The sequence below is a fragment of the Bombus bifarius genome, unplaced genomic scaffold (genome assembly GCF_011952205.1).
Source record: "Bombus bifarius isolate JDL3187 unplaced genomic scaffold, Bbif_JDL3187 scf7180000008058, whole genome shotgun sequence".
NCBI classification, from domain to species: domain Eukaryota; kingdom Metazoa; phylum Arthropoda; class Insecta; order Hymenoptera; family Apidae; genus Bombus; species Bombus bifarius.
The window spans coordinates 710,016-727,978 of NW_022884422.1; the positions used below are offsets into that span (position 1 = coordinate 710,016).

The 17,963-nt window shown below is 37.1% G+C and overlaps 1 protein-coding gene and 1 pseudogene across 1 annotated transcript; one reads left to right on the forward strand and one right to left on the reverse strand.

The window, feature by feature from the left end:
• Positions 1 to 1,822: 1,822 nt before the first annotated feature.
• Positions 1,823 to 8,093, reverse strand: LOC117208291 (annotated as a pseudogene).
• On the forward strand, positions 7,893 to 16,965 carry LOC117208227 (neurotrophin 1). Its single transcript, XM_033449214.1, has 11 exons — positions 7,893 to 8,001; positions 9,270 to 9,340; positions 9,949 to 10,107; positions 10,634 to 10,780; positions 12,542 to 12,644; positions 13,203 to 13,326; positions 13,822 to 13,983; positions 14,454 to 14,618; positions 15,077 to 15,390; positions 15,495 to 15,771; positions 16,083 to 16,965. The coding sequence occupies exons 1-11, from the start codon at positions 7,893 to 7,895 to the stop codon at positions 16,300 to 16,302; spliced, it is 1,851 nt and encodes a 616-aa protein (XP_033305105.1). The 3' UTR covers positions 16,303 to 16,965.
• The last annotated feature ends 998 nt before the right edge of the window (positions 16,966 to 17,963 follow it).

Consider the following 17,963-nt stretch of genomic DNA (forward strand, 5'->3'; position numbering starts at 1 on the left):
CGATAGATAGCTCAATGTGCGTGCTTCGTCATCAGTTCCTGTTCGTTTCTGATTGACGAAATCACCTATCATGCGATATAATTTACGTATATTGTAACTTACGTTAGTTACCTTTAACTGCTCTTTGTAAAATTCTCGAATGAGATGGTTCTTTGAAAGTTTGATTTAACAGATTAACGTACGATCTATTGATCTTCAAAGCAAAGATAAGTTGTGTAGTGTTGTAAATGGTATAGATATTAGTATATTTAAAATATCTATTTAAAACTGTATTTTACAAATTATGTACATCATTGTTCAGTAAAAGACTGAGACAGTCAAGAGGAGTAAATTTTTTCTAGAACTCAATCTCAGAAAGAAAGTTATTAATTACCTGAGCATTTTATAATGACAAATTTTTGCTCATTTATGATTCAGCTAATGGTCTCTGGCTTTTAAGGATCAGTAATAAAACATTTGTTATATGTATTGCTTATTATTACAGGAAGGCTGTTTTCTAATTGCGACCTTCTTTTTATTAAATAGTATAACTTCATTATTAATATTTTATTATTCTATTAAGTAAAATATTGACACTATTCTTGAAAATGTTAGATTGTAATATATATATACAAATAAAGATAAAAATAGAATAATTTATGTTGTAATCAAATAATTCATTATCGAAGTTAATTTTTGCAGGCATCTTGAAATCAAAGATTTTCTTAAATATATCGTTATTTGAACAAACCAACGATGTGATTACGGCACTACCTGATTTGTGAAAGATTCTCCATCTTTAAAATTACAAGTAATTCCTTTGAACCGTAATTATAATTACGTATTAAATTTCACTGAACAGATCTTTTGATTTGATACGTCGGAATAAATCAATGATATCGACGTACCGTCTTATAATTTGCAACAAGTGTATATCTTCTTAGGACGATAAGTACGGTGAAAGTTCTCGATAATAATCTAAGGTGAAATGTTTTATCTTATGAAATGTTTCATGAAAGTTTTGTAACTCGAGGAATTTAACGACGTCGATATTCGTAACGAGAAAGAAAAAACATTGTGTACGAAGGAAATGTTATAAAAAGAAGCTGCTACATGTATTGGTAGAAAGCCTGTCGTATTGTTGTATTTTTTCCATTCACACGAGAGGTATTAACGTTTCAAGCATTTAAATGAGGCTCCTTCAAAATTTGTGACTCATTATAATATAATATGGTATTCGAAAGTTGTTGATTTCTCAGCTAATTACAGGCGAACGGAATTCACAAGCGCCGATTGTGGATTTTTATGAAAATTTACATTTTTAAAAAGAATAGATTTTATATCAAAGTAATTACACTCGACGTACATTAACGTCGACATTCGATGTTTTGAGAAAATGTAAATGAATTAATTACTCAACCTAATACGATATAATATTACAGAAATAATATTTTATAAAACAAAAAGACGAATCCATGTACAGATTTAATTTATATACAATTACGTATATATAATATACATATACACACGATATTTAGTCCTCCATTCGGAAGACTACGAAGAAGTAAAAAGAAAGATCACCAGAAATCGATATTAATCGAGTAACAAAACACCAGGAAATGTTACACGTGTTTTAAACAAATAATCGTACAACAATGTTACAAAATATCCTGAAAAATCGTACGTTATTGGCTAAGAATTGATGAACACCCGCGATATAAAAAGAAAAAAGGATCACTCAGTGAAATCGTAGCTCTTCCTTCTGCTGAGCATCATGGTTACTAGGTCAGCGCTCATTGCAAACAGCAGAGGATATGTTGGAATTTCCACGTTTATGGTTATTTCACGTGGCATAATACTGTCGAGTCTCCACACGTGTTGTTACATCGACCATTTCCTGCAATGGCAACATTAACACAAACACTTCGTATTCGCATTTCTCTTATCTTTCTATGTTAGGAAATCTCGAACACATTGTGGTCCGTGTTAGAACTATAGAAACTCGAGAAACGTCCCATAGGGATGGAACAATGGGAATAATAATTTATTGAAACGATAACAATGCAATAACAGTGTTGTAACTGATAAGGGTGGCGTTAGTGGAAACTGAGATACACAGTCCAAGGATATCGTTAAGAGGTGTGACAGAATGTCGCCTTTGGCTATGCTAAACTCGACGTCAGACAGATCACAAAGTAGCCAGTTACAGCTTTCCGTAGCTACGAGACCACCCATGATACGATAATATCTAACTTAATTTGATAAGAAAGAAATCAACTGTACAGCTGTCGTTAATAATTACTTTGTGAAGTCAAATTGTAATTAGCAAAGTTTAATAACAATTAGCATAACGTTAGTGGTTAAATAATGTAGAATAAACTAGAATGAGTTTAATAAATAATTTGTATGAACAAGGATGAAAATGCATATATACATATTTGAAATATAATAGAATTGAATCACACTTAATAATTTATTATATGTATTTTACATAAATTATTAAATATTTTGAAAAATTGTCTATGTAGCAAAATTTACCATTAAAAATTCAGGACTCTTGTCCAAACCATTTTGTTTGTATTCAGAAACTGATTTTACCCCTTAGAAAAAAACAATATGTGTCAAATATCTTTCTAGGAATTATCTCATGTAAATTTCATTAAAATTGACGTGTTATACTTAAGTGATATATCCTGTTAGACGGCTCAAAGTAAGAGCGGGAGATTATTAAATTCTCAGAAATATACCGACTCCACTCAAACAATCGTAGATCCATCTTAGGCTAGATCTTATCGATTTTGTCCCCAATTTAGGATAACCCTAAGATAGAAACACTGATATCATCGATATCATTAAGAAATTCATATTTTAGAAAGTATCCTCTGTTCAAGATCCTGCGTCGGGGTGAAAGTTACACAACCATTCATTTAAATTGAAACAGAGAAACCAGGTAAACGTAATAAATGAATTCATTATCTTGACCACTACGCTCGTCATCGATCGCATGATTTACATTTTACTCGATGCAACTATGGCGCGTGAACGCTGTTCAATAGAAACTTTCGTTCAATCTCCCAATCGCAGAAAAATCCGTGCATGCGACTGCACACACCGGCAGTTGCGTTTGCTCGAAACTAATCATGGATGCGGAACAACGTGACTTTCACCCGCGAATTGCGAGCGTGTTGTATTTATGTGCATTTTTTATCATTTCCTAGACTGGCGTCGTCCGGAGAAAAAATCACATAATTTCACCGGACCGACACGTGGTCCGTGTCGTTAAATCCACTCGGTCGTGTTTTCACGACGATTTCACGACGCGTTACGCGTCGTCACTTTACAACGCCACTTCCGCTGCAACGTAAACGAAATTAACGTTTCTCTATGGCTCGCGCTTCCACCACGCGCCAAAGATTTCTTCCGTGATATCCAGACCCACAGAAACGAGAAGCTCGCTCGTACAACGTTTCCCTAGCGATCAATTCCCGCAATCATAATAGAAGAATTGTGCTATTGTATCCGCCGGGAAATCCTATCGTTGTTACGATTATGAAAGGGAAAGGATTTGTTTCGAATAAAAGATCGTGTTACGACCGTTCGCGGAGAGACGTGATCGCGAGATAGCACGTCAACGAGAGTTGTAAATTCTCGCTACGATTATGTTAATCGACGCCGCGAAATAGTCGTTCCCCTGTTTCGTTTAGGATAACAGAGGTGGTTTAATGAATATAGCACTGTGTTAACACTAATAAATTAACGTTTATTTCAACAACTTATTAATTAGAAGGATATAAATGGAACACCAAAAGAAATGTAACTACGTATGCGCGATATAAGATATGTATTGACAGTTTGGCTTCTCGAAACGTTCTGCCCGCCTTTCGATTTTTTCCGTTTTTTCTGGAAGGCGACCCCCACTACGTTCGGATCACGCCACATTCTTTTACGCCGGATAAAATAACGGCCACGAATCGAAGTTTCTGGAGGTCGCCCTGCTTAATAAACTATGCGCTTGCCACTACAATGTTTGTTTGTCGGGCAGCCGCGACGATCCGCCCGCGACATTGTAGTGCCGCGACCGACGGTTAAGAATATGATCTATGGCAAGCCGCATGGCGTAACATTCTCCCCCCGTTGAGAGGGTACCGATCAAATTAGCGAGATGTGGTTGAAGTTCCTATCTTAGTTCGTCTCGGTGGCTAGTTGTTCGGGTTTCTCGAGATCGGGTTGAATTGGCAGTGGGACAAGCCTTTTGACGGCCCGATCCAAAACGCTCTTTGCCGTCTGAACTGTAGCTGTCCGGATGACACCATCGGCGCCTGGATGAACCTTGATAACTCGGCCCAGAGGCCAATGCATGGAGGGTACGTTGTCCTCTCTGAGGATGACGATTGTGCCCTTTTGGATGCCGTGTCCACCCTTGCTCCACTTATTTCGGTTGGTTAACTCGTTCAAATACTCCTTATGCCAGCGGTTCCAAAAATGCTGTTTAAGCTGTTGGATATGCTGCCATCTGGAGAGTCGGTTCGATGGAATGTCTCTGAAATCTCGATCACGTAAGCACATTAGTGAATCGCCAATGAGAAAATGTCCGGGAGTGAGGACTAGGAGATCATTTGGATCGGTGGAGATAGGAGTTAGCGGGCGGGAATTGAGGACTGCTTCTATTTCTATGATGAGAGTGTTCAATTGTTCAGAGGTGAGTAACTCGTTGCCGGCTACACGCCTGAGGTGGCGTTTGAATGACTTCACCGCTGCTTCCCATAGCCCACCGAAATGCGGTGAATGAGGGGGAATGAAGCGCCATTCGATTTGTTTGTCGGCTAAAAATGCGGTTACTTTTTCCTTGTGATCGTCCGATTGTAATAGATCGTGAAGCTCTCGTAATTCGTTGCTTGCTCCTCTGAAGTTGGTGCCGTTATCAGAATGGATGGTGGAGCAATACCCTCGTCGAGCGATAAATCTGCGAAGAGCGGCGATGAAGGCTTCGCTAGTGAGATCGTCAACGAGCTCGATGTGTACCGCTTTAATTGCTAGGCATACGAAAATGGCTACGTATACCTTTATCTGACGACGGTTACGATCTCGTTTTTCCTTGATGTGGAACGGCCCGCAGTAATCGACGCCGACGTTTGTGAATGGGCGAGATTCCGTTACTCGCGCCTCCGGCAGATTACCCATCACGTATTCTACCGGCGGTGGTTGAGCGCGGCATCTAATTAATATACAAAATAGATCTTCCTGTAACTTGGGTCCTGTGTGAAGTGTATCGTTTAAGGAGGTTCCGGTAGTGCTTGGTGCCGATCCGTCGAAAACTACACGGAGTTTGGTGGTTTGACTCGATGCTTTGGTCACGCCATGATGGGGTAAATAGTATCCGTTATCGTCGGAGTGGTTGTCATTGACCTTCGTCATGTGTCCCAATGCCAGGTATTCCTGTATTACCGTTCGATATTCTGATTCGAAGCGTTTGTCGTGCTGGAATCGGCGATTGAGTGAGGCGAGTCGTTTACTCGCCAGCGTTTTAGAGGATCCGAGTGACTGAAGCTGATCGTTGAAAGGTAGAGCGACGATGTATCGTCCTTCGCTGGTGCGTCGGGTGTGGATTTGGAAGTGTTCTTCGCATCGTCGATCTGCCTCTGAGATATGTTTAATTGAGGGTCCTTCATCGATTTCCCAAAACCGCGCGAGATCTGCTTGTAAAGTCGTCGTGGATGTGTGAAATATGTTTGTCGCGGTTTGGGAAGTTGGGCTCCCCCCGATTACCCATCCGAATCGCGTCTTTTGCAGACGCAGTCCAGGCTCGTCTGGCTGCGTGAGGTTGACTTGTCCCACACACATCGACGCGAGTGTTGAACCTGAGCTTAGTAGTACATCTATCGGAGCTGGTAAATGAAATCGTGGATCGGCCAATTTGAGATTTTTTGGTATCTCAAGTGTCGAACGATCGATGGGTTCGCTGGGAATTGAGGTTGATATGGTTGGAATGATAAGGAACGTTAATGTCCGCGTGTATGTACCGTCAGTGGAAGTGATCGTGGCCGTGATGTGTCGCTTAGAAGTCGTTGTCAAGGTATCTAGAGCTCCGATTGGGACCGAACATTTGTTTTGCTTTATCTTTAGCGATTTTGCTAATTCCTCGGTAATGAAATTCATACTGGATCCGGTGTCGAGCAACGCTCGACAACGGATTGGTTGATGTTTATCATTCAAAATGTTAATCTGCGCTGTGAGGACTAGATCATTGAACCGTAATTCGGATGCTATTGGTCTGATATGTTCGGTCATCAACGGAGTCGTCGATCGTCGGCGTCATTGGTTGTGTGTTCGTTTGTCAATGGGCGGTGGACTTGGAGACGCGGCTGTTCGTGGTGTTTCCGATCTGTGGTCTGTTGTGTGCCTTTTGCAACGAGTGGGTGATACGTAGGGTGGCAAAGAAGGTGTTGTGGATCGGCTATTTGATGGGGAAGATTTCGGGCTGGACGTGCTGGAACGAGACCCTGAATGGCGTTTTGTCCTGTGCAGCATTGTATGATGTCGTTCTCCGCATACGCGACATGATCCTGCGAAACAATGCCGCGTTGTGTGCCCTTTCCCGAGGCAGTTGACGCATAGTGATGCTCTTTTGACCTCCCGAATACGTTCGCGAAGGGATTTGGTTTTGAAGGTGTCACATTTCCAAATGGGGTGTGGTCCTTGACAGGTGGGGCAGGTTGGATTAACCTGTGTCGCCGTAAGTGCATGCCCTCGTGATGCGCGTTGACGGACCGGAGTAGTTTGTTCCGGTGATTCTCTTGTTTGTTTGACCGTGGTGATCGGTCTGGAGCTTCGTGCTAATCTCTCTAGGAAGTTTAGTAAGTGAATGTACGGAGGCACCTCGTTATTGGGCAGCGTCATTTCCCATTGCTTTTGGATACTCAGTGGTATTTTAGAGAGGATGAGGCTGGTGAGCACAGCACTGGTATCGGGGTAGGAGTCTCCTAATTTGTTCAATGCATATATGTGTTGTTTGAATGTGTGGACTAAGCGCCTTAATTCCGTTGGAGATTCCTTGGTTATCTTTGGATAATCAATTATTGCCATGCAGTGACTGAAAGCTGTGTATCGTGGACATTCGAAACTCTCCTTGAGAACGGCTATAGCCTGACTGTAATTTACATTGCTAAGGGGTAACGCGTTTAAACAATCGGCTGCTTCTCCTTGCAGGGCGGACTGCAGGTAATGGAATTTCTGTATGTCAGTGAGACTAGGATTTTTATCGATTGTGGAGGAAAAGGTGTCATAAAAAGTGTTCCATTTTTCTAAGCTTCCGTCAAAAGTAGGGAGCCGAAGATCTGGTAATTTAATGGATATCGGATTTAAACTTGCGGATGATGCACAGGTTGGAGGGTTTATGGATGTCGACGGCGAAGCTGTTTGCGCGTTCCTCAGAAGATTTTGTAGCCTTGTATCTACCGCGACGTACTGATCCCTTATTTCGAAGCCGCGCACTTGTTCCTCCTCGTCCAATACTTCTAATTCGAGTTGGATCGCTTCGAATTGACTAGCAACTTCGGTCAGTTGTTTCTCGTAATTCGTTAATAAGGAGTTTTGCTGACTCTCGGATTGCTCGTACTCGTCCAGTCGGTTCGATAAGTATGTGAATCGGCCGCTACAATAGCCTCGTCTCCGACGCAGGGAGATGAGTTGGTCTTCGCTCGTCATCGTTGCCGAGGATAGGAGATGGTCGAAATAAGGAACGAGCTTACCTTACTGTCGTGCGGCGTGAGGTCGCGTGTATGTTTGGTGAGGAACGCCTTGTTCCTTCCCGACGGCCACTCGTTCGATTGTATTGTTAAGTTGTGAAATTCGTTGCGTTGATGATTGTCCAGCTGCGACGGAAGGCTGCGTGGTTGCGTTCCCTTGCCAATGGGATGTGTTTCTTCGAAGATGACGCGCCTGACGTCACTGGTTTCGCTGTAGTGGATGCTCCTGCTCCCGCTGCTGGTTTTGATAAAGTCACGTGGCACTGTGTGGTCACTGGTAAGTGCACTCTTCACTGGCACGTGATCCGGCTCGAAGGACCAAAATGTTACGACCGTTCGCGGAGAGACGTGATCGCGAGATAGCACGTCAACGAGAGTTGTAAATTCTCGCTACGATTATGTTAATCGACGCCGCGAAATAGTCGTTCCCCTGTTTCGTTTAGGATAACAGAGGTGGTTTAATGAATATAGCACTGTGTTAACACTAATAAATTAACGTTTATTTCAACAACTTATTAATTAGAAGGATATAAATGGAACACCAAAAGAAATGTAACTACGTATGCGCGATATAAGATATGTATTGACAGTTTGGCTTCTCGAAACGTTCTGCCCGCCTTTCGATTTTTTCCGTTTTTTCTGGAAGGCGACCCCCACTACGTTCGGATCACGCCACATTCTTTTACGCCGGATAAAATAACGGCCACGAATCGAAGTTTCTGGAGGTCGCCCTGCTTAATAAACTATGCGCTTGCCACTACAATGTTTGTTTGTCGGGCAGCCGCGACGATCCGCCCGCGACATTGTAGTGCCGCGACCGACGGTTAAGAATATGATCTATGGCAAGCCGCATGGCGTAACAGATCGTCTAGGCGATAAACTGTACTGTCTCAGCGAGAAACAAAAAAAAAAAAAAGAAAAAACGGAAGACGGTATACGTGTTCCTGAAAGAAGCAATGTCTGCTTGCATAGTCTAAGAATTTATTGAATTATAATTGTTTAATTAAAGGAAGAGGAAGTTTCCATGAAAAATACAAATTTGAATAATATAGAATTTATTAGATCTATAGAAGAGGAATATTCTACAGAGAATATGAAATTTGCTGAATTAAATTTATTTATAGTAAATTAAATGGAAATATGTATACGTGGTTTTAAAGGGGGAATGTCTGCTTTCTTTGTTTAAAAGAATTTATTGAATCATAATTATTTAGATAATGTAAAACGAAGCTTCTGTAGAAGGTGCACAATTCCTTGAAATAATTTATTGAAATAAAGGGAAGAATTTATGGACAATGTAGAAGTCGTTGAATTAAATCTATTTAAAGAGAATGGAAGTCAATGAATGTGTTCCTGGACGATGATTTTCTGTTTTGTCTATTTAACAGAATCTGGAGAATCGTAATTATTTGGATAAAGGAAAAGGATTGTTCTTATATAAAATATAGAATTTATTAAATTAAGTTTAATATTTTGTGTGGAAACGAAGAAGGGATAATTAATCAGATATTCGAAGATGACAATAAGTCATTGATAATTCGATAGCTAGCTCAAGATATCGAATTTTACATCGAATCAAGGAATTATTATTAACAGTACTTATTTGTCTACCTGGTGTATGAGTATCCGATATTCTCGTAAGGACTATTAATATGGACATTTCTACTAACTGTGGTTTACTATTTCGGTTAATATTCATATGTGTGACTATCTGTGGAGTAAATTGGTCGGTGAATGGCAATAATCAAACTAATTGAAACTGTACATTTATTGTACAGACATCTGCGTGACATTTTAAAATGTAACTTTAGAATACCATGAATTAAAAAAGAAATATAACAGGAATTAATAGGTTTAAATCTTTCTTTAAAATATTTCCAATCTAAATACAGCTCCTCGTACGTTTAAACTTTCTTTCAAAGCACTTTCTTTTCTCAAACTTCTTCTTTTAAAACTTACAAAAATTTTTAGAACGTTATTTCTTCTCTTCTTGGAAACTTTCTGCATCTAATCATTTAAATATCGCACGAACGAAAGCGAATTCGAGGTCGAATTATAGAAAATACGTTTTACCTTACAAAGTGAAAATATGATTAATAGTTGAAGAAGATTCGTCGAGAATAAATGAAGAATAAGCGTGTCTGAGTTGAGATCTCGCTGACCCAGAATTTTCGGCGGTAATAATAAGTTTACGCGAATACACGGGGTTCGTTTCACTCTCTAGGCAGTCGTGCTACTGTCCTCGATCGACGTCAGCGTTGAGAAGGATTTGAAAGACGACGTGGATCTCAACGATCATAAAGAAAACAACGAGACGACGGTCACGTCCATCAAGATCAACGACGTAGCATTCAAGAACAGGACAGATAAATTACGGGAGAGTGTGAGTGAAAGAAGTTTCTATTTACTTAAATAACGCTTACACGCCGTGTTAGTCGGGTTAACTGCTGTTAATTTAACGAGCTAAACATATCGTTAACGTATTAGCGTTGATGAGAACACGAAAACAGACCTGCATGAAACACACCTTGCAGTACGTGCACATCCGTATGTGTTTCGGAAAAACTATACTTTGACAATTATAGTCATCTTTGAAATTTATTAAGACATTCATTACATTCTGTAAATTGCTTCTGCCATGTAAAGTTATAAATGTATTATAGTTGCTTTTCGAAGCATTCTTCCTTTTCTTGGTTTGCTGATTTACAAAATTTTTAGAGAAACTGGAAAGCAATATTAGAATGTGTCAAGCATGAGCTATTCAGAAGCCACATTGATCAACATGGAAAAATTTCAAAATGGAAAGTAGTCCTGTATTTGGGTAGTTGATCAATTTGATTTGTGAAAGTTGCATATTTTTTGTAAAGGTCAATCACGATTATTTTCTTATTTATTATAATTCTCAACAGCAATTGGAAAAAGTTCGTGCACTATTGAGTAATGGAAGTCGACAAAATGCCAGCAGGGAACTCATGCTACCGAAAAGCGCGGACATCGCGAAGGTCATATCCGATGATCCCACTGGTGATGAGGAAGGATTGGAAGAATTGCCTGAGGTAAGCGATAAAAAGAACAAATTATGCTATTCTGTTGTCAATTATTTAGTATTTTGATGATATAAATATATTTTATATAAATTATTCGTTTAACACCATTACGTCTGTTAAATCATTTTGTATTCAGACGTTTCTCTCTATTGTTGCAAAATTTCTTAGATTTATAGAAAATATTCAAGATTTGTTTCATTCGTAATATACATGATTTTTCGTTTTAAGTATATGTTAAATTTATTTCTTCAAACATTAAGTATCCTTTCGTTTGTAGAAAAAAGAACGAAATTGGGAAAAGAATAAGGTATATGAAAAAATAACTATCTAAGAAAAAACTAACGCGAGTGACTCAAAAAAGAATAGTATCACTTAATAGAATTATAAAGGATTGTTAGCTCATCCTCGATACCCTTTTTGTATTGTAAAGTTGACCCTGTTCCGATCGAGGATGACGTCGCGTCGCGATGATTGCAAAGCTTACTTCTATTGGCAATCACTTTTATGTATTTATTCACCCTGGCACGTTTCTATACCTAATATAGGAAAGTAAATTATACTGCATAACCCATAAATACCAAATAGCAGGCATCGATTTAACTTCAATCACTTTTATGGTTGTACAAGTTTCGACGAACGCTAAAGAAGCAACTTCTGAATCGCTTTGCATTTCCCAGTAAATACGATGTTCTGGGTCCAATATTATTGTATTCAAATGAAAGATTGATGGCTCTTTACCTCGTTACAAGAAAAATTCCTAGAAAGTCATACTTGGAACTCCTTTCTATCGTAAATCATATCGAAATGTACAATTTTGTCATATGTGGCCGCTATTCCGTGCAATTATTGTATTTTCGGACTTCAACTTTCTGTTCGTAACATTACGCGCAAAGATCTGTGTAAAACAGGTTTGTTAATACAGGGATTTCTAAAATGATATCCTTTATCCTTTCCTTCTTTAAACATTGTCATTTATACAATATGCATAAATTTTTGAAAAAATCTTCTATAAATCTTTAGAAATATACAGGGTGGTTGGTAATTGGTGGTACAAGCGGAAAGGGGGTGATTCTACGCGAAAAAAGAAGTCGAAAGTATAGAATAAAAATTTTTTTTTTAATTTCTTTTTTTAATTTTTTTTTTAATTTTTCCAACGATCTACAGTGAGATCCGTTGTAACGAGACGTGATAAAGTGCACGCGTACCGAGCGAAAATTCAAAGTCGATTTTCTTGAAAATAAAGCCTCAAACGAAAAATTTTTATTCTATATTTTCGACTTCTTTTTTCGCGTAGAATCACCCCCTTTCCGCTTGTACCATCAGTTACCAACCACCCTGTATAAATCTAAATTAAAAGGTTAAAACATAAAAACTTGAAACGTGATAATTTCCAAGAAAATGCTTTTCTTTTTGATGACAACATATATATTTTCCGCGATTACTTTCACGAGTTTCTAATTGGTGTGTTTATTATATTACCAGTCGTAATTTTCAGAGGATCTCGGGCAAAACTATGTATGTAAATTTCTCAAAGGATGCCGCGAAACCTTCCTTACTGAATACTAATTAGCAACCAGGCTAAAATGGCTAACGGACGCTCGAGGAACATATATTGTTAATTATGTGTAATTAAGATTTCTCGACCGATAAATAGAATTTTCTAAAAGAATACATGTTCGTTTACTACTGACGAGATAAAGAAATAGCTTAAACAGCCTGTATCAGAGTTCACTGATTATGATAAGTTTTCTTTTTCTCTTTTTATTACAGCCACAAGAATTGAGAATTATAAGACCCAACCTGCGGAAACGACCTGGTTATCGACCTCCTCCAAGAAGACCAACTTCTCTAAATCGAAGGAATGTCTATGCAGGTTATTTTTCATACTTTTATTCTATATTTAGTCCTAACAAATTTCGGACAGGATATTGCATGAAATTTTTTGTTTAATACGTTCCATATTACGTAATAGACTGTGTATGTTTATGTAAATTTACTTTGTTTCAGTTACTAAATATTATAATTAGACAATGTTCGAGCGTTTATTGAGAATTTGAAAATGCAGAAATGCACAGAATACGTATATAAAATGTTTATAGTACTTGTTACAATATTTAAGAAAGAAACAAGTCTCTGAGGTTCTGTTTCTTCTCAGCTCGCAAAAATATAAATCTGTATTTCTTGTGTATTTACGGGAAATTTACGGGAAGATGTAAAAATAAGCATGATATACAAAAATATATAAAATAGCCACAATATAACTTCATAGTATGGTTTCATTTCTTTTCTATTCGTAAAAATATGAATTTACATAAACATTCTTAATCTAATTTTAATGAATGTTTTATCTTGTGTATTTTACCATAAATGCATAGAAATTTTCAGTCTATCAATCATATAACAAAATCGATCTATAATAATTACTTTCCAGATCTATCGAGAACACCACTAATAAGACCACCCAGACGGCCCACAGAAGTAAAACGAGATCCAACAGAAAAAGAATGTACTTTCTTCACGAAGACAGTTTGTCTCGAAATAGCTGATTACCCACAGTAAGTTTCATGTATTACTATTTTTCTTCTCTTTTTTCCTCTCTTCCCTCCAACAAGTTGCAACAATTACGCAACTAATTCAGTGTCTCGCATTTAAATTAAACTTTCTCTGATGAACAGGGATTAACGTTAATTAAAACGTCGTTTCACGATAGTAAAGACAATTCGCAGGCTCGTTTAACTAAAAGAAAGTGCGCTCGCTTTTCTACGATTCCACGTTCGAATTGTTCATTGCGCAATGCTTATTCGACCTCCGTTTTCTCATAACCATAACCATAAGTTGTTTTTTTAATTAGGAATTATGGGTATCCAGATAGGGAAGGAAGTCGTGGAAGCAATTGTCAAAGCTTTCGTTTCCTTTCTTCCATTTGTTCTCATGATTTCGTTGAATTGTGAGAAAGTTGTTACGAATTAAATTAGAAGAAGAATAATCCTCACTGAATTTATTATTATGTTTATTATTACGTGGATTTAAATAGAATGAAATTTTCTTAGCGAGGCGATTACGAGGAGTCTGAGAGGCAACAAGGAGATGGTCGCTGCATTGTTGACTGATTACAAGTCGCAAGATTTTGACGAATCTGCCGAAAGTCTTCCGATTGCATTGCCCCTGGAAAATAAATATGAGAATCGATACGAGAGTAATGAAATTAGGAGGTGAGACTCGTAGACTTATAATAATTATTAATTTTTCAATTGGGGAAGACGAATTAATTCCTCATTTGAATATAACAATTCTTTCATTTATAGATCCCAACTTTTACTCGTTGTTTTATATTCAACTTTATTTAAAATAAATTATATCAGATTTATACTGTATAACTAAAATTTATCTAACTAGAATTCGTCTTTGTTAACTCGTAATTCTATAATTATAGGAATTTCTGGTTAAGAAATGAGTCGAATAAAAGGTTTAGTTCTATTGTGCTCCTGTTGAATGGCAACTGGGGCCAACAGCGATGCTTTGTAGCAACGCGTGGTATCATGATACAGGATTATATACATTTTACACTGAATCATAATATCTATCGAAGTTTTCTTTTTATAAATCACAATCATTTTTCCTGTAAGATTATTTTCTATTCTATTAAATTAATTCGTGTCAATTTCATATCAATTTATCTTAGAAGATCCGATGCAAGTTCATCATTTGAAAATGTCGAAGAAGGTTTCACGTGTCCATCCGTCATCAAATATGCACGACCACAACTAGCTAGAGCCGCTTCCGGTATTTGGAAATACATAATAAACACCGGTGAACACACGCAAACTCTACGAATGGAGAAATGCTCGTAAGTAAAAGACAATCGCAATTAATTCGCATCAAGCGTTACATAAAATCAGCAATCTACCAGAACGTTCCTTCTACTTTACGCTCAAGATTGTCTTTTAGCCACGGTTAAAGCTGAGATTTCCTGCTCGGTTTAAAAGGCAATTCCGTTTACCTCGGTCGTTCGTTCCAATGATTTATTTTTGTAGTTGAATGCAACTGATTCGGTTAACACTTTCCCAGTAAAATTTAGCGGAGGATCTTCTCTCGCGATAGAAATCGAAATTCGATACTTTGTTACAAATCAATGAGCAAAATATCTTCTTTGTGGTATTGAAGCTGAATATTCCTTGAAAATAAGAGAATGATACTTTACCACGTTAACAAGGCAAATTGAAATACTGCAGAAGAAAATTTCCAGGAAAAAATTATTCGAAATTTTTTACCATTGTACACTCTGACGTTAAATTTCGCTTTCAGAAACCCCCAGTCGAGCTGCTCTTTCATATCAGAGAACTATCGATCTTCTTGCATGCAAGTGTACAATTACCATAGACTTTTAACCTGGGATAATAAATTGGGTCTTCACATGGATATTTTCAAAGTTCCATCTTGCTGTAGTTGCCATGTACATGGTTACGCTGATATTTTTCCACCTCATCAAAAGGACCCATCACTCAGAATTAAAGAATCGTTTCCTGGATCTGACTTCGCCACCAGCGATCAAAAAGATGACTTTGAAGAGTCTCCGAAATTAAATTATTTAAACAAGTTCCCTTTCGATTCATCTCTTGGTATGTAAATTGATCAAAGATATAACATTCTTTTTATTTATCGTGAAAGAATTTGAAAGATAAAACCAGGTGAAAATGTGGGACAAATTTCTAAAACCTTGCAGGTGCAAGCAATAAAAAACCTACAGTAGAAACTACCCCTAGTAGACCACCGTTTATTCTACCTGTAAGAACAAGACCAAAGAAACCTTCGTCTACAAGTTCAAGGCCATTCGATAAATTGCCTCAGCAACACGCACCGAATACTAGAGCACCAGGATATACTGGACCATTACTAAAAGGTTCTAGACCAAGTAGACCCAATAGACCACCATATAGAAGAGAATCCACGTCTCATGTTGAGGAACAAACCGAGACTGCGAACAGTACGATTTTAAATAGGTAACTATCAATGATCTTACGTATCATGACATAAAGTCAGGAATCTTACGTTTTAAATTAAAAAATCTGAAATTTGGAATTAAATTTGAATTATTTAAAGTTTAAATTTTTTAACCTGGAATTTTGAATTATTTAAAATGTAAAAATCCGAAATTTTTTATTACTTAGAAGTAATAACAATTTAAATTTTAAATATTGCATTAAATATGAAAAATCTAGAATTGAATTTAAATGAACTTTTTATTTAAATTTAAGGATGTAAAACCTATAGATGTTTGGACGTTGAATTAAATAAATTTGGAATTACACAGATACAGTCAACCATACGATTTGCAAATGGACGCAACGTCAAGGCTACAAAATGGTGGTTTCGACGACGAGTACCAAGAACCGCAGAGGCGAATCAATTATAATTACCACCCGATTATCGACTTTTTCAGACCAGAAGCAATGATGTTACAATCGTCTGAAGATTCTTCGACATCGGACCAAAACGATTCCAATTCGTGGAAACCTTTGATTGCATCTTGAGCGTAATTTTGCTTCTTTTCGGAGTACCTGATCGTTTCTTTCTTTTGTAAGAAATTAAAATTGTCGGATGTTCATCGTGTTTTAACGTTAATCAACCTTGCAAAAACGAAAGTATTATATATATAATAAATATATACGTCGGAAGTAGATACTACAATTCGACTTATTGTTAGTTTCATAGTTTATTTTCTGTACTCGCTCGTATTCGTTGGTGTCCTCCAATTTCGATTAATAAATCGTTTTTATGATGCGTTACGTGAAACATGATTTATCATGACAAAAATATGACATTTAAGAAATAAAAATGTCGAATACAATTGCAATATGTGATTCATCCTTTGAGTTTATGTTTTATGATCATATATAGAAAAATAAATTAAAGGGAGGGTACTGACGCAATACTTACGATTAGTATAACGGTAGTAAATGTTTAACGCCTATAGGAGTATTACAATCATACAGTTGGGCAGGTGCAATTGCAAATACGTTGCAATTAAGCAGCGTCGCGCGAATTTTTATATATTTATTATTCTGTACGTGTATTATTTATAAATCATCGTTAATATAATGTCTATTATAAAATATCGCTATTTGGATATATGTGTTTCGCGAATCATTAAATAAATAATGTAACAGCGACTCAATGATAATTTTTTGTTCTTAATATTGCACATTCTCTACTAATAAAGATTGCACGCTGTTTCTAAACAGTTCCATTTCTTATTCCACATTTCTCAATTCTTCAATTGTCTTACTAAATAGCTACTTGTCAATCGAATCGTTACTACTTCATAATCGTGATCCATTAAACTGCATATTCATCAACACAGTATGATACATAAGCATTTGAAATTAAAGAAAAATATGAATATCGTATTTTTAAATTCATCAAATTTACGCCAAACTGTAGAAATATTTTTTAACACGTTATATAAATATAATAAAATATGTAAACAACATAATATAGACAGTTTCTGTTATATTTGATAATATTTTATTAATGAACTCTTGAATAAAAATTCTGAGATTAAATTAAGTAATCTCTTGCAATAATATTTAACAATATTCAAGTTGAAATACATTAAAAATATGTAATATAATAATCGGAGATATGAATCCTCCATTTCTATTATATTTCATGGATCTTTCACGACACATAGGGAATACGAAACCATTCTATTGTCCAAACTTCCTGTCGACTTATCCATTACGATAGCGTTAACGCGGCTTAAGCTGCGGCTGACTATCCACAGTCAAGAGCACCGAGCGTTTTGCTTAGCTCACTCGTGTGTAAATCGTTTGTTTCGCTTGCCAAGTTTCTGGCGAGGCAATTACACTGAGCCTTTCCGCGTCGAGCCGCGAAGCGTGTCGCCCGAGCCACAGTTTTCTTCGCATCGCTACCTCCGGATGAAACATTATCGAGAGCCGCTAATTCTAGAAACGCTGCCGAAGCTAGAATCAAAGATCCACTCCTTTCCCATGGCTCGTGGGTTCCACCGAATCATCTTCAATCTTTATTATTAAAGGAGCGAATCAAAATAAACAAATTGAAATTTCCATATTTCGTATAATTTTCATAGCAAAAATCTAATTGTATTTTTGTAACGTTACAGAATATCTTAAAATGTTACAAATTCTTTTTGTTTGCTAGAATGAGAACA